Consider the following 25228-nt stretch of genomic DNA (forward strand, 5'->3'; position numbering starts at 1 on the left):
AAAAAAAAAAAACTATATGAGCATTTTATTTTATCTTTCTTCGTTTCATCAGGAAGTCTCTCCGAATCCGATAGATAATTTCAGTTGACATCAAAATAGGAAATTACGGTTGAAATGCGTGCTATAAATTCCAAGAATGTACATTGAATAGTTGAATGTGAATACTATCGATAAATTTGCTTTCTCCATTTTTCTTATTTATTGTTTTGGATAACAAGGAAGAAGAATATATCATGTGTTAGTAGACATTGTTCTATAGGCCAAATAAGTGAATATAAAGTAGTAATACAGAAAAATAACATCTAATCAAATTATTAACTTTAGTACCAAACACACTTAAAACACTAATTTATTAATCTTGTGCCGAAAAAACACTGTTTAACTTCACTAAAACGGAGCAAATAAATTTCTTATCCTTTTTTTACCTTGAGTTGGTGGTTAGGAAAGACTGAATTTGTACCCAGTCATTTACACCTTACAAGTTAAAATCCGCTTATTTTCATAAATTTGGGATAAAAGATGGTGATAGAAGACAGAACACTATTTTGCATAAGTTTCTAATAAATAGGATGCAACATTGCTCCGCAGATAAATCCTACACGAGGATCGAAACAATCTGTTTGTTCCTAATAAAGGGAGCACGAGGTTTGAATTGGCAAATTCAAAGGGCATAGTAGCTCTAGACTGCTATTTAACGAACGATTCATACATAGAGAATAATGGGGCACAATCACAGAAAACGAGATTTGAGCATTGTATAAGGGCAGCCACGGCCATTAAAATTAATAAGTAAAACCAAAATATCACAAAAACAATTCAACATGTTAACTGACAAGTCTGAAACAAAGAAGATCCAGATAAACAAAAACAAAATCTCTGTGTACTCAGAAAGCAACAACATTCAAATTCCAATAAAACTCATCACAGAGTAGCTGCATCCACAAATGCTCTTCCAGGTTGCCTTAGCGCCAAAGGTCCATGACATCCAAGAAGCTAAGACAGTTAAATGATAACATCCAAAATTTATCAGCAATACAGAATTTAAAAAACACATCTAAAAATCAAAATTAGACTGAACTATACAAGTTCCAGCATTGAAGGACAAAAACAATAGGAAAAGTTAAAACAGCACAAACCTTGGCATTCACACCATCAGGCATAATCCTGTTCTCAGACTTCCATCGCAGATAGTCAGTTCGATTGTACTTGGTAAATCCCCTGGGAGTTGCAGAAAATGAAAAGGGAAGTAATCAGCCATGAAAATCACTGCACTAAGTGTTGAAATCCATAGTTTTTCAAATGGAAAGACATCTTATCAACAAACTGCGGATAGAGATATTATATCATATATGACATCAACAACTTCATAGGAAATGACTACAATGAAAGATGCTTGGATAACTACAGTGAAAGAGCATAAAGAGAGTTCCTCGCAAAACAAACCAAAAGATGGGTATTTTAAAGCAGCAGCATTGAAAATAATTACTAGAAACAAATATATTAATTGAAAACAAAGACCAGAAACATAAGAATGCTACCATTTCCTGCTGACGATAATCTTTTGACGACCAGGAAACTTAAATTTTGCACGGCGTAGAGCCTCCTGAGCATGAGGGCTGTTGCTATCCTTGCAGCGAACAGACAGAAGGACCTGACCAATGGCTACACGAGCACAGACACCCTGGGGCTTTCCAAAAGCACCCCTCATTCCAGTTTGGAGCCTATCAGCCCCGGCACATGACAACATTTTGTTGATACGAAGAACATGGAATGGGTGAACCCTCACTCTCAAATGGAAAGCATCCTTTCCAGCAAACTTTGTCATGTACTTGTTGCATGCAATACGTGCTGCTTCAAGTGCCTCACTTGAAACATTTTCCTTCTCCCAACTGACCAAATGCACACAGAAAGGAAATTCATCAACACCCTTTCTTTTCATTCCCACATCATAAATCCTGATCTTGGGATCAGGCACACCACGACAGAATCGTGACTTTGGGTAGGGTTTGTTCTTGATTTGACGATAGCACCTTGCAGGTCCTGAAAATAAAGGGAAAACATAATTTTAAAGCATAGCATAAAGCAATGCATCATACATCAATAAATATCTCAAAATTATATCAAAGTAGAAGCAAATTCTTGAAAAAAAATTGCAGGCACAGCTGCTACTTAGAGATAGCTAAATTACAAGAACACATATTAATGACATGAAACCAATAACAAAGATAGTTTTCTTTGAGACATTATTTAGTCTGTACTTTCTAAAAGCGTCCGATCTCTCAAATTATTCTAGTTGAAAATAAGATGACAGGAAATTTCATTCATTGCACTTTTCGGCCAAGATCAGTTCATCTCAGCAGGCCAGTGGCGGAGAAGTACAAGATCACTTAATGATAGCAAAAATGAATTTTCTGCGGGATAAAAATGATTTTCTCCGTTCACAACATTTTAGATTTCACCATGTATCACATTAAAAGCAGCAGCCAGAAAACCAAACAAAAATGTCAAATGAATGGGAACGTGTGAATCAATCAATTATATCCAATATTTTGACATTGAGCTGAAATAATATGAGCTCAATGAATAAAGATCAAAAGTAAACGAATAAGATATATAATTAATTATTCGTGCAGCAACATCCATATAATTTCATATAATAGACAATAATTTCATATAATAGACAATTGCAAAAGTTATAGATAGATTAAAGAACTGAAGAGGGCCAAGAGGCTTACTTCTCCCCATGGCGATGAGTCTGCTCGGCTCCCCGATTCAAGACAAATGCAGAAACCCTAACCCTAATTTTTTAGTGATTTTATGGTTGCAATCAAGCCCCTTTAGTAGCTACGAATTTGGGCCCAATATCGGCCCGTGTTCCGGTTCGCCTAAGTGGAAGTAAAATGACTTTTAAAGCTTCTGGCTATCTTTTGCTCAATTAGTGTTCTATTGTTATTTTAATAAAAAAAAACAATATAAAAAGTCATTCATTTTCATTTACAAACACAATTTTTTAAAAAGAATCATATTACTTTTAATAAATTAATTTATTTAACTATTCTATCACAAATGGTCCATTAAGGTATATCATTTTCTAGCTCACAATATAATTAATTAATTATTATTAACACTATTTTAAAATAAAACCCTTTCTTCACCTATAATACATTCAACCACTTTATTAAAATTTATTCAACTCTCTCCTAAAAGTAATTACTTTTGATATGAAATGGGATTCCATAATATTTCTCCTAAGTGGCAGTTTAGAATCTCATGAGTTTATTTTTCTTTAAACCTTCTTCATTTACAATAATTCTCTGTTTTATATCTTCTTAATTCTAAATTATAATTATACTCCCTTTATCCCTCAAATAATTTCTTAACTTTACTTTTTGATTCATCCAAAAAAAAACTTCTCTTTCTATTTTAGATTATACCCCACCACCTAATAATATTTCGTTTATTTTTACTTTGACAATTTCACCATTGTCATTCACCCTTACATTTCATATTTTTATCTTAAAACTCGTGTCCCTCCCTACTAGGAAGTTAGTTGGGAGACGGAGGGAGTATATGACAATCATAACATATCACAATTAATATTAGTATTTTATAAATCAATCAATTGTTAATTTTAATTGTGTTGTGATGTAATTATTAAACTATTTGTGGAGTGTTAATTTTAGTAAAAATATTAAAATATATAAATTAATCTCAGGAATTGAAGGATTATTCGGTGGTGGAGATGATTCGCGGCTTGAGCCGAGCTGATTATTTGCAGAGAGGACGAAAATATAAACTACAAAACGGTGTAGTTTTGTGTTAGGACACGGGTGGTACACGATTTTGGGGACAGAGGATCCGAACAGATCATAGGAATAACCGAATATGTAAGAAAATTCGTATGTAAAATTTGTAGATTTTTTAATTCTCTTGAATATGTGGCAATCAGCCAATCGTGCTTATGCCTTATGTAATGTGCAATGTTGTACAATTATGAAATAGAAAAACGACTTACATATATTAAAACAATCCAGAATTCAAATTTACGATATACAATAAACTATTATAAATTGATAATAGGCAATAGTGACAGTATTGTGCACACAGTATGAAAGAACGGTGAATATGGTCTATTATGAAATAAAAATAAAATACAACGAATTGACTTTTTTTTCATAAGTAAAATTCATTAAACCACACACGAGGGATGCAACTCATATGTCAACAAAAAAATAAAGATTAGTGATAGAAAGAAAACAGTTTCTCAGTCAAGCAAACAAAGAGGCCATACACCTATCATAATTGGTGTTGTTAAGATTTAAATAAAGATTAGTGATAGAAAGAAAACAGTTTCTCAGTCAAGCAAACAAAGAGGCCATACACCTATCATAATTGGTGTTGTTAAGATTTAAGAACACCCCTTTGGAAAGGTTGTGGCGAGTCGGTCTATTGTTCAGGAGAGCTTCCAACAAAAGGCCGATACTTTCTTGGAGCAAATTTGCACCAAATGAATTTTAACACTCTAAATGATGTTTTCCTGCTTGGCATGTTTTTCAATCTCACTGAGTGCTAATTTTGATGAATAAATCCCACAGATTTCTACCTTCCATCTCCACCAATCCTCTTTATTACAACTTGGCTTAAAATCTGTCAATTAAAAACATACAACAAATTGACTTAATAATTTTATAAAGAGAAATACACTTACCCTGCTTTCACATATAATGATATAAATGACTCTCTCACTTCATCCTTTCAACTCATATAACTTTGTTTCGTTTCGTGTTAGCAATATATATACTGCGGAATAAATCAAAGTATTTGATAGGGGTGTGCAGACCCAACCCCGCCGAACCCGTCCGGATCGATGGGTTCAGTCCGGACCGGACCGACCCAAGATCTATGTTCGGTCCGGTTCGGGTCAATTTTCTTGGACCAAACTTTTGTCGGGTCGGTCCGGGTCGATCCATGTATTTATAAATTAATTATTTTTTTATATATTTAATATTTAAAATAGTATTAATAAAATTTTAAATTTGAATTTCTAATCTTGAAGATTGAGTTATGGATTGCGAATGGTGGAACTATGATATTGATATGTGAAGGTATCTTATTTATTATGTTTTATATATAAAAATTAAGTGCGAAATAGGAAAAAAAAATCCGGCCTCGGTGGGTTAGACCCCGACTGAATCGGACCCGTTGTTTGGGTTCGGTCCGGGTCTGGGTCGACCCGCACACATTTTTCAGTCCGGATTGATCCGTCCTCTCAAAATTTTCGGTCCAACAGACTCGGCGAATCGGTATGAGTCCGACCCGCTGCACACCCCTAGTATTTGATTAACATTATATAAGATTGATAAGCACAAACATATAAGATTTGAAGTATATATATTGATTACCGAAAAGAGAGAGACAGAAAAGGAAAAAGAAAATAAAGTACATATCAGCTTTTGAAAAACGAACCAATAAAACGTTAAAATTGTAAAATTGCACCGATTTCAATAGGTGTAAGAGTAAGTCCAAAATACAGTTTCCTAATAATGATCACTTAATAAACGGAAATTAGATATTGCATGGGTTTGCAAGTATGATTCAGATAATAATCATATATGCAGATAAAACTATATGAACGAGTAGTGAATGCATAAGAAATTCAATGTTAAATTATAATTTGGAAATTATAGTTTATTGATAGGTAGCACATTGACGTTAGGTTTGGATTTACAAAAACATGCGTACGGAATAGGGAGTGCCTGATATAATCCAATGAAACAGGGATCAAAGCCATTCAGATGGTGTCACGTGTAAAGGCAAAAAGCGAGGCCAACGGCTGAGATGAGCTCTTCTTCTGCTGCAGCAGCACGCAAAAGAGTTGGCGGTTACCACTGTCAAAATAAAAAGGCCCAAAACGCACACACCAATCCCACTTGAAATGGAGGCCAACTACTCCGTCCTCTGCGGCTCCTACGGCGTCCGCACCACCGTCACCGCCAAGGCGTCCGTCGTGCGCAGATGGGTCTACAACATCCGCTACCGCCACCGCTTCCGCCTCCGCCTCCGCCGTCTCGTGGTGGGACTGGGAGTCCAGTGGGTCCCCGGCCACGACTTCTCCGCCACCCTCCAGCTCTGCGTGGGGACGAACTGCCTCATCTTCCAGATCGACCGCGCCCGCCACTGCCCCGCCATTCTCCGCCGCTTCCTCGTACACCCTGACGTCATCTTGGTCGGCCTGTGGAACCGCATGGACGCGGGCATGCTGATACGGTCGCGGCACGCCGTGAAAGTGGGGCGGCTGGTGGATGTGCGGAATGTGGCGAACGATTTCATGGGTTGCCACCTGGGGGCGTCGACGGGGCAGCTGGCCGAGGATATTTTGGGGATGCATGGGATGTACAAGGATGAGCTGGTGGGGCGGAGCGACTGGAATGCTGAGACACTCAACGGGGAGCAGGTAAAGTATGCATGCCATGATGTTTTTCTTGCTTTCTTGATGGCCAAGAAACTTAGGGTTTGGAATTGGGAAGACTATGATTGATCTCGTCTGTTTCTTTTTTTTTTTTTTTTTTTGAGACCTCGTCTGTTTCTTTTCATATCTTCATTTTGTGGGTAATGGGATTTCCACATTTTGGTGAAATTCTTCCAACCAGAAATATTGAAGAAATTTTAAATGTGGAGGAGTGAAATATTTTTCAATTTGCAGTGTTTTAACGGATTTGATTTGATGAAATGGATGATATTATGTTGAAATGGATGTCGCACTTTCTCTCTGTTACGTGAGTTTAATTTGATCATTACTATTATATGTTTTTTTATCGGATAAATAATTTTTTTTTTAAGTTGTGATGATAAACATAAATTTTTGAAGTCACGATCTCAAAATTTATTTAAATATTAATCACGTACTATATCACTAAACCAATAATACAGTACACACATAATTTCTCTATATTTAATTATATTGCACTTTACTCTTGCCAGTTACTGTGAATGGGTCATGTTTTCTGTTTCTTGATTAATTTTTACATGTATCTATTTTTCATGCTACTAATTGAGTAGTACTCTGGGTACTGTCTTCCCATATAAATGGTAAATTTAATAATGTTATATGTTATTTAAAAATAGATAAATTTTATTAGTAACTTTTATATTACTATTTGTTTTACTGTGTACTAACGCTTAACGTTAAAAAAAACTCGATTAAGTTTAATTAGTAAACAATTTGGATTATTTATTTTTGTTAAATATGTAAGATATATGATCTTCTAGTTCTGAAGGATATAATTAATATCGGCTTTTAGAGAGCAAATAAATAAAACTATATAAGGCAATATTGTAAGATTGGGCGGATTTCGCGCGCTACTCGTAACTCGTAAGTCCAAAATATAATATCCTAATACGTCATATTAATAACTATTCACTCTGTCACAATTAATTGATTAACTTTTTTTTCGACACAGATTTAAAAAATTAATAGTATATTTAAATGTGTTTAAAAATAAATTAAATAAGTGATTGAATGTTTCTTTACTTATATTTATTTTATATAAAAAAATTAATCAATTTAATTGAGACGATTCAAAAAAAAAATATTGATCAAATTAATTGAAACAAAAGTCTAATAAGGGTGCGTTTAGTTTGATTGATAAATTTATTATTGGAAAAGGATGGATAACAAAAATTTATACCTTTAAATGTCTCTTTCTTTTCCAACATTTAATACAAAACAAAAGTTCACCATTTTTCAAACCTTATTTTCGCTTCAAAGATGGATATCCTTCTACTATTACTTAAAGTGAAAATAAAGAAGGAAAAATGATGAATTTCTCTTTTATGTCAAATATTGAAAAAAAAAAATTTAAAGACATAAATTTTTATTATTCATTCTTTTTTAATGATAAACTACATTTTGTCATTCGTGCGATGCACGAAAAAAAAAATATATTTTTAAAATTTTAAAAGTTATACTTATATAAAATTATATGAAGGGTGTATGTAACGAACTTAAAATTATATGAATAGTGTAAATGTGTAATACTGCAAGAAACCTAAAATTATAAAAAATTTGAATTTTGATGGAATATATATATATATATATATACACATACCAATCAAGCTATTAAATTTATTAAAAATTTACCAATTCTTAATTTTATAATTTTTGTCTTATTATAATATATTTACTTGGAAATATGTCAAATGGAATATTAGTACGTAGTAGCACCCCTTACAATGAATGGTTAATTCCTCAAAAAAAAAAAACAATGAACGATCAATAAATATATTTTTCATAAATTATGACTATAATTTCTTCATAATTTATAAAATTATCATCCAAATCAATTTGAATTTCAAATTGAGAACTTCATTAAAATTTTTAATATAGTATAGATATAGATATATCCATAAAAAATAAACGCACCTAGCTAATAAACATTTCAATCAAAATATCGTAAATTCTCGGCTTCTGGCATACGATACAGCGATCAACTCAAACCCCAAAACAAAAGGATTTAGGGATCCTCAATAACAAAAAAAAAGATTTAGGGATCAAAATGAAATAACTCACCCATCATGATGCTGCCACGTGTAAAGGCCAAATCCACCAACGGCTGAGATGGCCTCTTCTGCAACACGCAATTAAATCACCGGTTACCACTGTCAAAAAGGATAGCTACAAGCACGCAATCACACCACCAGCAGTTCCAAAACCCAGTGAGTTTCTGGAGTGGAGGATTTGGTAAAATGGAGGAGAACTACACCGTTCACTGCGGCGACTACCTCATCCGCACCACCATCACCGCCACGCTATCCGTCGTGCGCAAATGGATCTATACCATTCGCTACCGCCACCGCTTCCGCCTCCGCGGCGGCCGTCTTGTGGTGGGACTGGGAGTCCAGTGGGTCCCCGGCGAATCCGCCGCCGCCACCCTCCAGCTCTGCGTGGGGAACGACTGTCTCATTTTCCAGCTCCACCACGCGGACAACTGCCCCGAAATTCTCCGCCGCTTCCTAGTCGACCCCGACGTCATCTTCGTCGGGTTTTCGAACCACAGCGACGCCGCAATGCTGATGAGATCGCCGCACGGCCTGGAGGTGGGGCGGCTGGTGGATGTGCGGAGGGTGGCGCACGATTTGAGGTGTTGCCGCGCGGGGGCGTCGATGGGGGAGCTGGCGGAGGAGATTTTGGGGATGCATGGGATGGAAAAGGACTATGGGGTGGGGCGGAGCGACTGGGATGATGAGGAGCTCACCATGGATCAGGTAAATTATGCGTGCCATGATGTTTTTCTTGCTTGCTTGATGGCCAATGAACTTAAGGTTTGGAATTGGGAAGACGATGATTGAAACTACTTAGGGTTTGGAATTGGGTAGACGATTATGTGGGATTTCGTATTTTTGTTTTCATCTGGAATTTCATATTTTTGCGAGTTTCCTCGAATCAGAAATGTTGCAGAAATTGTAGTAGTATATGATTATGTGGAGGATCTGTTCTACAATTTTCAGTATCTTTTGGTAGTTGTGTTGAAGAAGCATTTCTATTTCTATTTATCTAATAGCGATTATGTATTGGTGTGCATTATTATTGCCTTTTTCTGGGCGATTACCAGAATTATTATTTAGTTTTAGCATAATCGGTTGATTTGATGAAAGTATAATGGTGAAAAAATCATCAAAACATTGAGATATATAGCGTGTTGACTTGCCTGTCATTCAATTTTGAATTTTGAATGGCGGCGTTACGAGTATCATGAATCTAAAATTTACGTTATAGCGATATTATTTGGGTTGCGTTGCGGTGTTACGTTTACAAATTATTTTTAGATTGTTAGCGAATCTGTAGCACGCCGGTGCACACGGGGCTCGGCCATACTGCACCCAACATGTGCGCACCAAGCTTCCTTTTACGCTTCAAGCCCTTCATGATAGTTTTCTTATCATTGTGTATCATTTACATGCCTGATTTATTCATCAATGTATATTAAATAAAATTTGATTTAAAATGATACTTGTCACTATAGTTTGGAAACCAAATTGATTATGGCTTCTGTCCTTCTACTACATCCCCCAGAAAAAAAAATGAAATATTGTGTATCTTTTCAAAAGATGGACTGTTAGTTACTTCGTTTGAGATGAAATTTCGATTTAAAATAAAGTAAATTTCAATCACTATAGAGGGCCCCGATCTTGCATTGGGGATGCTCTAAATTCCCCCGTAGTCCCGATTTGTCTTTGTTACCCAAATTTTAAAAGGTAGCATGACAGTCACTGAATTTTCATCAAATTCTAATTTTACACACAAAATTTTAAAGGTAGCATGGTAGTCATTAAACTTTAATCAAATTTATTTTTTTATACGAACTTTGAGATGTAACATGATAATTATTGAATTAGTATTAATTTAATCTGATTTTGTTATCAATTGAGATTTAAGGCAAATTTAATGTTAACATGGCTAGCTGAATAATTGACGTGACATAATCGATGGGGAAATAAAACGACGTCTGCGATGTCACCTCACAATCACTATTCAAAATTATGCAAATTCAGATTATTCGACTAGGAATGTCACAGATAAATTTGGTCGGAATTTCGATTGGTAGCAAAATCAAATCAAATCAATAGTTCTAATTACAATGCTAGCTTTTAAAGTTTGTACGCTAACTTTTAAAGTTTGTATGCAAAATCAAAATTTAATAAAAGTTCAGTAATTATTACTTTACCTTTTAAAGTTTGTATGCAAAACTAAAATTTGATGAAATTTAGTATTCCATTCATCTCATTAATAATGGTTCACATTTCTTTTTTATCTGTCCCGTTGATAATGACATGTTCCAAAAAAAGAAATCACATTCTCTCACAAAAAATTATGGGCTCCATCATTTTCTATGACTTTTATTCTTTAATCACTTTTATTCTTACTAATTATGTTGAATAGTAATAAGTCCTCGTTTGGTTCAAATAGATGATGAAAGGGGAATAGAATCAAATAAAGGAGTGATCAAACCAAACAATAAGTAATGAATTCAAATAATCTCTTTCTAATCTCTAAAAACACTCAATCAAACGTGGATTAAGTAATTATCAATAGAATATGGGATGGAAAGAGTATTTTACCGGCAATTAATCCTTATCACAAGGCTTAGTTTTTTTTTTTTGAATGGTTATAAGGCTTAGGTTTTTAATCAGTGTATCACTTGACTTTGTCCATGCTAGAGATCTAAGCAAATACTGCGTCTTTTTTTAGAGAAGGAAACTAAGCAAATAATTTTATCGAGGCAAACTTACCAAAACTTAAATAATTATTTCTGTATGAGTGTATCATGAAATGAAAGGACAAAAGAAACAGATCCACAACCATGACAGATAATTAACTTATTTTTTGAAGCCAAAAAATAGAAATGTGAGCAAGTTAATTCAGTGAAGAATCCGAGTAAGCAGCTTGAGATTGCTAATCTTAGCGGTCATAAATCATTATCACTCATTAACAAAAGAATCTGTAACGATCAAAATAAAAACGAAAAGGAAGAAAATGTCAAAATCCTAACGGAAAACCTGAGAAATAGCGTCCAATAATACTAAAATTAATGTCTGGCGCATATCGACTGACAGACAGAACGGCGTTTATCGACTCACCCAGCCAGCTTCACCGCTCCTCCGCCGTCGAGATGACCACTCCCAACAACCCTATCACGCCGCGCAGCCGCAGCGGCCCTATTTTCCTCGGTGTCGACGTCGGCACCGCTAGCGCACGTGCAGGTCGCTTCTCTCGCCTTACTGAATTATAAATATAACACTCATCTTATTATTTCAGTCGACTGCATTTCAGTAATTTTCCAAAAGATGTATCCGCTGATTTATTATGTTCTGTTATTGGGATTGGACTGCTCAGTGATTGATTGGTGGTTCTCTGTGTCTTTTGACTTGTTCGATTTTGTTCTTGCATCGATGCTAATTTAAAAGTACGCCATGTTAATGGCTATGACACATGCTGTGTTGTTATCATCTTTTTTCTGATGATACGTCGGGCTGATAGGAGAATTTTCGAGTTCCATTATGTTATTATCGAAGAAATGAGCTTATTTAGAGTTCAGGGACTTTATAGATTGTGATATGGGATGCTGAGTTACATTTATGTAAGTGATAGTATATCTGCGGTTTGATTATATGTTTGGAACAGAGAGGCTGCAGGTAATTATGTATTGGAAATTATGCTGATTTGATAAGCTTTTAACCTGAAGGTTCTTTTGCTTAATCGCAGCCCTTTTTAATAACAGTGGGCGGCTTTTGGGTTCTGCTACTAGCCCCATTCAGATCTGGAAAGATGGTGACTGCGTTGAGGTGACTGTCTAATAATGTGAAATTTGGAACACTGTTTATATTCCAACTTTTAGTGGAGGTAATTTCTTAGAGAAATTGAAAATTTGAAGCCATATTTTCTTTCTACACAGCAATCTTCAACCGATATCTGGCATGCGATTTGCACAGCTGTCAGATCGGCATGCTCTCTTGCACAAATTAAAGGGGAACAAGTGACCAGTTTGGGTTTTGCTGCTACTTGTTCACTTGGTATGTGAACTCTAACTAGTACATTGCTAGATCCATCTTCCTGTTTATTTGAAATATGTAGCTTATGGCCTACTATTTACCAGGGGAAATTGGTCTTGTGTGCAGTTGCTATTGATTGTGATGGAGAACCTGTGACAGTTTCTTTGTCTCACGACTCAAGGAGGAATGTCATAGTGTGGATGGACCACAGAGCTGTAAAGCAGAGTGAGAGAATTAATTTATCCAAGTCACCAGTTCTGGAGTATTGCGGTGGGACTGTATCACCTGAGATGCAGACACCAAAGGTATTAGTACTAATATGCGACAGTATTTCTTTTCCTCATACTGGATCATCTCATTTCATGTTTCTCTCGGCATAAGATAATTTCTGTAGACTTAATTTCTCTAACTCTCTAGAATGAGCTTAGTGGTCATATGATGCATAACCTTTCTATGTCTTATAAGCTATATACTCATTTTAACTGCATAGTTAGTTTTATGTAAATGTAATCTTAGAAATTTGAGGCACATTGAAGCATTTCTAATGATGGATGCTATGTTGTACAAATTGTCAGCAGTTTCTGAATTGGCATCAGGGTGTTGTAGTAAATGCCTTCATTGGCCTTACTGTTTGGCTGTCATATAGTGATAGTGCATATAGAAAGAGAAAGTTACGAGGAGTTATGCATAAAGGAACAACTTTCCTTGATATTCTTTGGTGCTGGGCACTTAACAGTAGACTGAAATTCAGGAAAGTGTCATAGTAGAAGCTCTGAAGATGCAGTTTGCATGGCTTCTTCAGAGAAAGCCATGAAAAAGAAAAAGATCGTTTATTTATTTATTTACTATCTCACTGGGATTGATGTTTCCAACCTAATAATTTATATTTTTGTCTATTTTCATTATATTGCAATGTTAAACATGTTTACTATGCGAAACTTACATTTTTTAGAAATCCTAGCACCCTTATTATAATTTGTTCGCCACTGATAAGGTGCTTTACTTGGAATTATGCCCCGTTATCTTAAATAGCTTAGCTCAAAGAATTGGCTGGTTTGCTTCATGGATTATTTAATGTTGCAAACTACGATTGCAGCTTCTGTGGGTGAAAGAAAATTTGAGGGAGTCCTGGTCAATGACATTTAGGTGGATGGATCTGAGTGATTGGTTATCATATAGGTAGGCTGTCTAGTTCTTCTCCAAGATTGTCTGGTATAGTAGTGTGACTGAAAATAAAACCATATTACTTAATATTGGTTATTTTAATAGAGCAACAGGAGATGATACTCGGAGTTTATGCACAACAGTCTGCAAATGGACTTATTTGGGCCATGCGCATATGCAACAGATCAATGAGATAGATTCCCGTGACATGGAAGCCCTTGGATGGGATGATGAGTTTTGGGAGGAAATTGGTTTAGGTGATCTGGTTGACAGCCATCATTCCAAGATCGGTATGTTTTTGGTAATCCTTTTGAACCAGTGATGTCTTTTCAATTACATACATTTGTATGGTCATTTATACCTTAAGTGCTACTTAAAATGCTTTTCTAACAGTAGGATGCATTAGGTGTACCTTTTGGATCTCTCCGTCCTTAAAAATTGAAAGTTGGTATTGTATGTAGTAGCATAGTCATGTTGCGCCGCTTTCTAGCAAACAACGAAGTTGTACAGATCAAGTGAGAAATCTTTAAGGTATTCTAGTTTCCCTTGAATAATGAGCTATAATAATTGGCTTCTTTGAAAATGGTGTCTGAATAAGAAGTTTTTCTATAAATTATGCGTGAAATATTCTAGCAGTCTAAATTATGAAAATAGCTGTAAATTTTTTTGCCTTGGGAAATTACGATAATATTTTGTGTTTGCTTGTGGAGCAGGAAGCACTGTGAATTGATATGCTAGATATACACTTGAATTTCTTCCATTAACATAACCTCTAATAATTTTTTCTTCTTTCTGTTTTCTTGTATATTTCTTTCTTGAAGCTTATAGGAAATAACTGTTTACAGGACGCAGTGTAGCCTTTCCCGGTCATGCTTTGGGCTCTGGTCTGACACCTGATGCCGCAAAGGCAAGAAAACTCATGAAAAGTTCACTTGATAACGGTGCTTGATTGAGTCTATAATTGATATAACATATCCAGTTCAGTCGGAGATTGAAGCACATACTCTAAGCTTTCTATCAAATTATCCTTGAATGATATACAATATCCAGTTCAGTTGGACCTAGACACAAGCTCGCTAGTGTTTTTAATTTATCCTTTATGCTAAGAAACCATTTTCTTTGTCCAGGAATTGGGTCTACTGCCCGGGACACCAGTTGGTACATCGTTGATAGATGCTCATGCTGGTGGTGTGGGGGTGATGGAAAGTGTGCCTGCAGAAATAACAGAACATGAATCATCAGGTTAGTTTTCTTCCATCCCTCCATAACAGTATGGCATTATATATATAGCAAATCAATTTGTTGTACATATGTTACAATTGATTGATATTGAATGTGCAGAGGATGAGGAGGAGGCAATATGTCATCGCATGGTGTTAGTATGTGGAACTTCCAATTGCCACATGGCTATATCTAAAACCAAGTTGTTCATTCCAGGGGTTTGGGGACCATTCTGGTCAGGTATGTTCTAATATAAAGCATAGATCACTCACAGATTTATTTGTGCCACTTGTGATTAATGACAGATTTATTTGTGCCACTTGTGATTAATGACAGATTTATTGTACCACTTGTGATTAATGACAGATTTATTGTGCCACTTGAGATTAATGATGCCATTAGTAAAACTGGATAAACAATCACTTTCTTCTTTTCAGTTCATCTTCTTAAGGCTTAGTCATGAGGTATTATTAACATTTATATTCCTTAACACCCAGGTGGTCACAGATTCCCATTTCCATTAAATATGGAGCTAATGACCAAAAATGAATCCAAAGCCACACTTGCTACTTAAGCTACTGGAATTTTTCTTAGCTCTGGAACTGCTAGAGAAGTTACTTTAGTGGATTAAATATGCTCCTCCTCTATGATACCTATAACCTTCGAACTTTACATCTAGGCATGAACTGGGAATATATCTTGTGGCAGTAATCTACAGAGTCTTCATGTCAACTTATACATGGATATTTACAATAATGCAGGAAGAATTTCTGAACTGCATGTTTTATCTTTAACACTTACTTCCCTGAATTCTGTTCTAACAGAACAATTTGGGTCTTTTTGTTGGAATTAATCCGCAGGTTCAACTTGAATTTTTTTTATTTACAAGATTCTAATACCTCCTAATTTGATAAGTGGGCATATTATGAATCCTTGTGCATGTCCAAACATAGCATCTCCCACTTTCCTTCTACTTCCTGTCTGTTTGAGAACATCCAGATAGCTACTTTGACACTCTGAGTGCAATGTAGAGAGTGTGCCTTCGGCCTTTTCAGTAAGTGAGAAAGTGGCACGATGGAGACTCTTCTAGTTTTGTAGTCTCAAAGTAGGTTCCCTGCTTCTGTAATGATCGAATGCCTTGGCCTTTGAATAAATCATAATGAAAAAGTTATATCCTCCTATCTACAGAGAGCATGTTTTCATATTGGTTTCTTTCTTTTCTCTGATGCAAGGAGTGACATTTTCTTTTCACTTTCACGAATTTGTTAAGCTATGGTGCCTGAGTATTGGCTTACGGAAGGAGGCCAGAGCGCTAGTGGGGCATTATTCGATTACATCTTGGAGGGCCATGTTGCCTCTCAAGGCCTGGCTAACAGAGCTGCTGCTCGAAGTGAGATGGCTTGAATTTGTTAAATTGTTTTTCGATCTATATACTCACATCTACGTTGTCTTTTACCTAAAGTATACCGCAATCTTTTTCTTTATGAGGTGTTTCAATATTTGAGCTTCTGAATGAGATACTGGAAAAAATGCTAATGAATGAGATACTGGAATCAATGAAGCAAGAAATAGGTTCTCCGTTTCTTGCTGCTTTGACAAAAGACATTCACGTGCTTCCTGATTTCCATGGAAACAGGTGAGAGCTTAATACTTAATAAGGAATTATTATTATCATTATTATTTGTAAAATTGTTCATGTGGTTTCCTAAGCTTTTAGTTTAGATCTCCTATTGCAGACCCATTATCCAAAGGGGTGATATATGGCCTAACTATTGATACAAGTGAGAAACAGCTGGCTCTTTTATACCTTGCCACAATACAAGGTCTAGCTTATGGGACACGACATATAGTAGAGCATTGCAATGAGAAGGGGCACAAGGTAAGGAAATTGTTATAGTGTGCTTGGATCACCTTTGCCATATCTTTAGAGCTGATTAGCAACTGCTGGAAAAATAGACAAAATGGCATAAAATGTGCACAGGTTTTAAAATTTTGAATATCTCGTTGCTAATAATTGTAGCTTATTTCTAATATGTTATCCTTTAATAATGTCTACTTGTTAACAAATGAGCCCAATGAATTTAAAATGACATTCTTTGGAGCTTCGGTTCCTTAAAGCATGATTAAGGAGATTTATGACTTTGGTAGGGTAGAGAAATTTTGATACTAGCAACTGAAACAAGTTTCTCATGTTACAGTATCAGCCTTACTTTATTTGGCTCCTTAAATTATATAGTATATGTTTTTAAGCGTTTCATATTTAATTGAATGCGTCAACTCAATTTTCTACAAAAATGGCTATTTTAGTCTATTTAATGTCCATCTACTGGTTATTTATATAAGTTTTCAGTCATATGAAAGATTATTATTATTATTATTATTATTAAGCCTACCAGCATGCTAGTTTTAATCTTGTGTAGCACCTTCACTATGTTATCATCTTTGGCCTGGATAATTCTAATAGATGGTTTGCCATCAGATTGACACCTTACTTGCATGTGGTGGGCTTACCAAAAATCCTTTGTTCATTCAAGAGCATGCAGACATCACAGGTTCTATCTCTTTCTCTCCCCACACATGCATATTATATGTTTATTTGACATCTCTGTATCATTCCATATGTCAACCTAATCAGTCTTGTTAGCCATTAGTAATATGTTATTTTGAACAGGTTATCCCATAACTCTTCCTCGGGAAAATGAAGCCGTGCTGTTAGGTGCTGCTATTGTTGGTGCTGTTGCTTCGAAGAAGTATTCCACCGTTAGACAGGCCATGCAAGCACTAAATGCACCTGGGCGGGTAAGAAGCTACTGATTACTGTACAACTAAGGCCATTAACATGATTGAGCAGGTTCCAGAATCGCACAAATGATACACCTAATAATAGCAAATATCAGACTAATAAGATTTAATCATCTAAGGGGGCACTTACTTTGGAGGATTAGCCTTGATAGATAAAAAATAGTAAGACTAATTCCTTGTTTACTTAGATGGAATGAAACTTTGGGATATCCCAAGGCCCTTGATTATTTCAATTATTTGAGCTAATTCTGTTTGATTCATATCCCATTGAAAGGATGGGATTAGAGGTATACTACTCTTGTGGATAAAAATACTTTATGCATTTTATCAATCATGCAAAATAAATGCACCCTAAGTATAAGATATTTCATGAGATTTATGATCTTGTGATGCTGCTGCTTTTTGGATCCTTGGCAGGTGGTATATCCCTCTCATGACCCGAAAGTAAGGAAGTACCATGATACTAAGTATCGTATCTTCCGTGATCTTTATGAGCAGCAACTATCACAGCGTGCTATGATAAAGGAAGCTCTTTCAGATGTCTAGACTTTTGAGAAGGTGAAGATATCATAGAATAAGTTTAGATACTTGAATATAAGGTGTTTACACAAATCAATCATACGTTGAATTTGATTCTTAGTTTTGTAGGTTGGTTTTTGTTAAATTCGTATGAGAATATTACACCCACTGCCTTTGGAACCTGCCATGTTTATTTCAATATTGAACACAATTAATAAAGAGACAACATAGTTGTGCAGTTTCACGAAGACCACATGCATCCGCATTCGATTTGTTTTGAAATCTATATTTTTTCTAGATAGGAGTGAATGCCACTGCTGAATTATGTGATTGATTATATGATTACTGATACGCTCAGCCCAATTCTCTAGCTTGGTCCTATTATACTCCAGCCCATTAGGTTTTCATTATCATATATAAATAATGTAATCTCTAAGCTTATTCTGCATGTAATGAATATTTTGGTTGATGTTTATCAAATATCTCTCTTGATTTCTGGAGTTTGAGCTGCTCGAAAAGCTCCACCATTGATAGTGATCATATCAATTGGTGCTTTCATTGAGTAAGAACACCATAATACACACACACACACGAGATCTGGATTGTGTATCGAGTTCACTAATTAATTATAGTCATTAGTCATTACCCCGTCGCAATTAAGTTAAGATGTCTTCACATTTGGAATTCAAATCAAATTGATCGTTTCCTCAATTTGTCGATTTTATTTTTGCAAGCTTTGACGATGTCAATAATTAAAGTGATGCAACTCCTCACCAACTTGACTAACGACTATTTGAGGTCAAATTGAGTGACACCATCGTCAAACCCTATTTCATCTAATAGCCTCTTTAATTAGTTCTTGCACCTAATACACTTTAGTTTGGAAGTCAACCTCGCACGTATGGGCCACTGAAATTTATTCACACGCACCACCTCCATATTCACCATTCTTTGTTTCTAATAGATGATACATGATTGGAATATTGTCCCATATTCTATTTTCCACATCACATGTATCTTAAAAATAGCTAGGATTAATATTCTGAAATACACTCAAAAGAATACTGCTTGACTCGCAACACATCAGGAATATTGTAGTAATAATTAAAGTGAAAATAAAAATTACCGAGGTGCTACATCAGGAGATAAGGGCCAAGTCAATTTATTGGATGCCGGTTTCGTTAACAGAAGGGGTTGACAATTGATAGATTGAGGGATTAGGCCTCAATTTGAGCTCAGCAGCTATGTCTTCTTTATCGATTATTATACAAAAAGTGAGTTAAGATAATAACACCTCGATCATATTATATGATTTTCTGATTAAATAAATGCAAAAAAGTCATAACCATCTGCTTCAGAGGGATAATAAACAAATAATTCAAGATGTTTTGCTACAGTAGGTACATGATTGAGCTATAAGTGTGTATCTTTGTCAACTCATCATCCTGTTAGGAGGAAGACTCTTGTCTGTGTTTCTTGAGATTGTTTTGTGGGTATAGTTCTTCCATGATAAAAATTAATATTTCTTGTATATTTGTTTAATTACTAAAAGTGTAACGTTTAATTTTGAGCTAATTAATTAATAGGGCTGCGATATTCTAATTATATATATAAGTGCTCTGACCATGAAACATTTAAGAATATATATATAATTAAGAATAGATAATCAGTACTAGCTCCACTTCCAAAAACAGAAAAGGAATCATAGAAAAAATGAAACAGAGATTAGAACTAATGTTTTTGGAATCTGTAGTAGATAAATATTCAACTGCTCATCGGTAGATAATGTGTATAGCAAAATAAGAAATAAAAGGGTATATGTCCGCACATAAATTGTCCTAATCTAAGAAATGAGAAATATTCAGTGCTCGAACTCAGTTGATTGTGCATTAACCGCGATTATTTATCGTACCGCTGAAAGAGTGAATAATATGCCGTTCCATAATTTTTTTGGTTCCGCCGTGTATTACTTTTATTAATTTATACTCACTTTGTCCTCTAAAATATGAAATAAATCTTTCGACACCAATTTTAGCAAAAAATTATTGATTGTATTGATAGTAGATAAAGCACTACTAAAAATTGCGGCTCTCACGATCGGTAGTTCGATCATTAAAGATAAAAATTCAACCGTTAAAATGATTAACGATAGAATTAACGATCACTTTGAGTGATCATTATTTGGATGGTCGTTCTTTTTTAACGATTGAAATTTCAATTCTTATAGATATTGATTTTGGTTGTAAATTTTTATTATTTAAATTTTTTAACAATCAAAATTTAAAGAAAAGAAAAAAAAAACTCATTTTCGATTGTACCAACCCAGCTTTGCCCCACGAGTTCTAATGTATTTTATACTCAGTAGAGTACGTTTTGATAAACTTTTCAGTGGATCACCACTCATAGAACTACTGTAAATCAAACAAGATTAACCTATAAATTTATTTCAAGTAATCACCAATACAGAAGATGCGTATTATAGATATAGTTAGCACTTATCGATTTATTTAAATCTTCTTTAATATGCAGTCTCAACCACACATACTCTTAGAATATGCCTGAAAGGATATAGTATATACTTGTAGTGTTGGCCTAAGAGTGACGACAGACATAACGATCGATTTTAAAATAATTAAAAAAAATTAAAAAGTTTAAGAAATTCTCACTGTTTTTAAAATAAGTAAAAATATACATATAATAATAATAATTTAATGACTAGATTAATGACCGATTTTAACTTTTTAATCAAGTACGCAGTGAAATGTAATGTAACGGTATTTTGGAGACTATAGAACAATAAAAAATAAATAATATTGATGACCAAATTTTTTGTGGTTAACAAAAGAATAATAATATTAACGTTCGAAATTTTAATTGTTAATTTAATTTTATTTTATTTTTAAATAAAAAATAAAAATATTAACGATTGATATTTCGGTCGTTAAAAAAATATAAATAAAAATAAAAAAATAATATTGACAACAAAAAATTCAGTCGTTAAAAAAAATCGATCGATCAATCATATGTTGTTATTCGGTCACTAACGGCGAAAATTAATGATAAAAAAAGCCGGTTGTTAAATCCACATTTTTTTTGTAGTGAAAGGTACCATATATATGAGGGTATTGTTGAGTATATTAATTAATTATAAACTACACAATTAATTATGTGTGGGGATGTGTCCAAAAATAAAAAGTACATATATTTGGATGACATACCAAAAAGAAAATAAATGCATAATATTTATTATAAAGATAAAAAAATTAAAAATTATTATTATATCATACTACTACTAAAAGCTGAAGGTCAAAACATTAGTATGTCCTAATTGTTGGTAATTTTGGAATGAAACAATTAGATGTGGAGGTGTGAGAGCTTGGGGTCTTCCGTGCTCTATATATACTAGCTCATTCTATTACACTACTTCCTCCTTCCCTTAAATATTTTTTTAATTTTTTATTTTCATTTATTCACAAAATATATTTCTATTCTTTCTTTGATCATAATCTCATTGACCATCACATTATTTACATATATTGTTATTAATGAATCCACGTAAACTCACAAACTATATATTATCACTTTTTCTAATTCGTGGAACTCATCTCCACTCATTAAATATACAATTATATATTTTTTCTTAAACTCATGTCCATTTCACCAAAAGGGATATTTTGTAAACCGAGAAAATATATGTTAATGAATATGATTCATAAGAACTCGATGAAAATAAAGTTGCTGAACTGCAATAAAATTCTTGAATTGGCTAGGAAACTCCTCTAATTAAATTTGAATTGTCAAAAGCTTGTTGAAAAATTGTACGTATATATATATCAGCGAACTTGAAAAGTTTGTAGGTGGGCCGAGTGATATACTTAATATACTCATCATATATCAATTATCACTAATTTTATTTACATTAACACGCAGAGAAAAGTAGACACATATATCTGTATGCTTATCTTGTTAGGAAGAAAGTAATTTCATTGACCACACAGAGAGAGAGAATATAACCTAAAGAGAAAGACAAACAGAAGAATATGTCTTCTTCCTAAAGATCTGAGTCGATTTTTATTCATTATTTATACACATATATAACTATATATCTTTTTGAAAATTTGACAGTTTTCCCTTGTAATTTCTATCAAGTGCGGTTCCGGACCACCTTGTCCATCTTATTATATTAATTATTTGGAAAAAATGGTAGTTAAATATTAAAGTAGGGAACCCAAGGTCAATCAATTGAGTTGCTCCCTCTTAAAGTTTTTGAATTTTTAACGGCATTATGCATTGTTTTTTCATTACCTTTTTCCTATTTAATTGTTTCTCCTCTTAAATATCCTTAGCCCACTTGTAGCTTTTAGGGTGTCTGCAAGCAAGAACGGGGATTATGCCAGCAAGACTGGTGGTTATGCCGTAATCACCGATTCATATATCAATGCTTAAATTTCAATTTCAATTTAAATGAACATAATATATATACAGGATATAGCTAATGTTATATATTCCCTTTCGTCCCATAAAAATATATCATTTGGAGAATGTTACGAGTTTTTAGAAATATTTGATAGATAATGTATTAAGTGGAGAAATGGACTCACTATTTTTTTAGAAAAAATGATAATGTGTGGGATCATGTCCTAAAACAGGCGTGATACATTTTTATAGGACGTACGAAAATGAAAAAAATAATATATTTTTATAAGATGGAGAGAGTATATTATTACTCGGATTGGATATTGAGTTAGACATGATTATCAGGGTCACCAAATCATTAATGTGACTGCATTTATTATTCGGAATGAATGGAATATATGGTTTTTATTAATTTGTAGACCAATTAATTAATGTTACATCAAATAAAACAAAAGAATAAAACTAAATTAGATAAAATGCACCCTAGGTAGACATAAAATCCGGGATGAGATCCAGTGTCCCACAATTTTATGTGTGCCATTGTGTCCCATTCTTATATATATTATTTTTAAAATATTTTTTATAAAAATAAAATTTATTATGATACTATGAATTATATTTAATTTTTATTTTAAAAAATTAAAATTTTTAAAAAGTATATACCATGACTTTGAATTTATCAACCTATTATTAACTAATAAAAGTAAAATTAAATGATAAAAAATAATTATATACCCTAGATTGATGGAATAAACTCTAGTTAATAATTACAAAATTAAACTAAAGCATATAAAGTTGAAATTGAAGAAAAAATATATAAGAAAATAAATAAAATTGAAAGTGGGACACAAATGAGACATAAAGTGTGGTACACTGAATCTCATTCCATAAAATCCAAAATAAATTACTCCTTGAATTAGACAACTAGAATGAGCTTTCCTGAGTCTCAAAATTTCTCTTCTTTTCTTTATGTAAAGTTATTAGCTTGAACATATATTTTAAAATTATTATTCAACTCATCATTACTTTTTACCAGGTTCTTTACTTTATAAAACCATCACAAGATAGGATCGACATGATGTTAGGGAGAATATAATTAATGACATGATGTTAGATTATATGTATATAGTTTGGAGGTTTAATTTGGTCTCCTACTTCGTATCACAAGGTAACTTCGTGTCAACTAATTATTTCAAAGGCGCATGATATTCTACATATTAATATATCTCAAAGGCTAAAAAACTAGTACTATCTTTTTTTTATTATATAATTTAAAAAGATTTTAATCCAGATTTCATCTTATGGTACTTTATTATTTTAGTTAACGAATTACTCATTCTTATCACACACAGATTTTGTGGTGTTGAAAGATTCAATTAGTGACGACAAATCTTAGAGCAGCAAGCTGGTGGGAATTGAAAGATCAAAAATAACTTTTTGGCTGTCCGAACTCTAAATTAATTACTGGAAGACAAACAGATCAGTTTGAGTAATTTACTGTAAATTTCCCTTGTTTTATGCCATGCGAAATGCAAATGAAGCTTCTCAATCAAATTAACCTGACATCACAAAACGTGTTGTTGAAGATAAATTCCTCTAGAGAAGCTTCATTTTCTTACAGCCAACACATTTATATGAAATTATCAGTTTCATGAGTATTTATTTCAGATTAGCTGCCGAAAGTATAAACGTGTCGCATGAATGAATACGATGATTTTATTTTTTATTTCGTTTGTTGGGAAATAAATTCAAAGAATAAATAATCTATATATATACTTAAACAATTTAAACCTCTTTGGACTTTAAATACATATCGGACAGTAGAACAATTCAACGAAAAACATGGTTAATTGCATGATATATGTATTGAATAATTGAAGTCTTTAACTCTTTATAATTCATCTTGCACATTAATCGAAATACAAAATTAACTCTATTTTCGGAATTGCGCGCAGACATGCATACATCAAAATTTAATTCAAAAAGTTTATTATCTACTAGTGTGTCATCTTTTTTTTTTTGATAAATTTACAATATTAGATAAAGAAATTAAATAGTCGCGCCACAGGGGACTCGAACCCAAGACCTTTGGCCTTAGGCATTAACCCCTTACCGCTTGGCCAACACACACACAGTGTGTCATCTTCTATTGTATCCGTCTATGATTGATATATGTAGCAATGCTAAGAGTTTATGATTAATTTAATGAGAGTTTTTATAAGAAAAATATTATTTGAGAAATCTTAAACATTTAAGATTGGCACATATGCAATAAATATATGTGAAAAAAGAGTATTTTAAATGATCAAAACTACTCTATAGTAAAGTCCTTATCTCTATCAACATGCATTTCAAACATTAATTTAATATATTAACGTTGTCATGTTCTGCTTTTTGTAGAAGCAACAATATAAACTATACTAGCAATACTTACTGCTACTACAAGCACATAATTTCGAATTACGGGATGAATATATCCCACAGAATGACTAATAATTTGAATTCATAAATTTATAATCATGAATAGAGGCTCCAACAAATAAATAAAGATAGTCTA

General features: G+C 33.7%; 4 protein-coding genes across 5 annotated transcripts; 3 read left to right on the forward strand and 1 right to left on the reverse strand.

The window, feature by feature from the left end:
* Nucleotides 1-735: 735 nt before the first annotated feature.
* LOC131004916 (60S ribosomal protein L10) lies at nt 736-2917 on the reverse strand. The gene is made up of 4 exons (XM_057931683.1): nt 2736-2917; nt 1539-2040; nt 1137-1218; nt 736-993 (listed from the first exon to the last, which is right to left on the reverse strand). The coding sequence occupies exons 1-4, from the start codon at nt 2743-2745 to the stop codon at nt 922-924; spliced, it is 666 nt and encodes a 221-aa protein (XP_057787666.1). The 5' UTR covers nt 2746-2917; the 3' UTR covers nt 736-921.
* Nucleotides 2918-5434: 2517 nt separating this feature from the next.
* Nucleotides 5435-6750, forward strand: LOC131004918 (uncharacterized). The gene has a single exon (XM_057931687.1). The coding sequence runs from the start codon at nt 5936-5938 to the stop codon at nt 6536-6538; it is 603 nt and encodes a 200-aa protein (XP_057787670.1). The 5' UTR covers nt 5435-5935; the 3' UTR covers nt 6539-6750.
* A 1795-nt stretch (nt 6751-8545) lies between these two features.
* On the forward strand, nt 8546-9583 carry LOC131004931 (uncharacterized). The gene has a single exon (XM_057931691.1). It carries the CDS (start codon nt 8746-8748, stop codon nt 9346-9348), a length of 603 nt encoding a protein of 200 aa, XP_057787674.1. The 5' UTR covers nt 8546-8745; the 3' UTR covers nt 9349-9583.
* Nucleotides 9584-11329: 1746 nt separating this feature from the next.
* LOC131004937 (uncharacterized) lies at nt 11330-18503 on the forward strand. 2 transcript variants are annotated; one of them, XM_057931698.1, is made up of 15 exons: nt 11330-11760; nt 12263-12342; nt 12453-12570; nt 12676-12854; nt 13646-13728; nt 13819-14003; nt 14559-14620; nt 14841-14955; nt 15055-15174; nt 16205-16324; nt 16423-16570; nt 16657-16813; nt 17414-17486; nt 17606-17733; nt 18154-18503. In XM_057931698.1, exons 1-15 carry the CDS (start codon nt 11589-11591, stop codon nt 18280-18282), a joined length of 1869 nt encoding a protein of 622 aa, XP_057787681.1. In that variant the 5' UTR covers nt 11330-11588; the 3' UTR covers nt 18283-18503. The 2 variants fall into 2 exon arrangements, with proteins under 2 accessions (XP_057787681.1, XP_057787691.1); XM_057931708.1 differs by lacking the exons at nt 11330-11760; nt 12263-12342 and having other exon boundaries at nt 12654-12854.
* Nucleotides 18504-25228: the final 6725 nt, after the last annotated feature.

The sequence above is a fragment of the Salvia miltiorrhiza genome, chromosome 1 (genome assembly GCF_028751815.1).
Source record: "Salvia miltiorrhiza cultivar Shanhuang (shh) chromosome 1, IMPLAD_Smil_shh, whole genome shotgun sequence".
Taxonomy (NCBI): Eukaryota; Viridiplantae; Streptophyta; class Magnoliopsida; order Lamiales; family Lamiaceae; genus Salvia; species Salvia miltiorrhiza.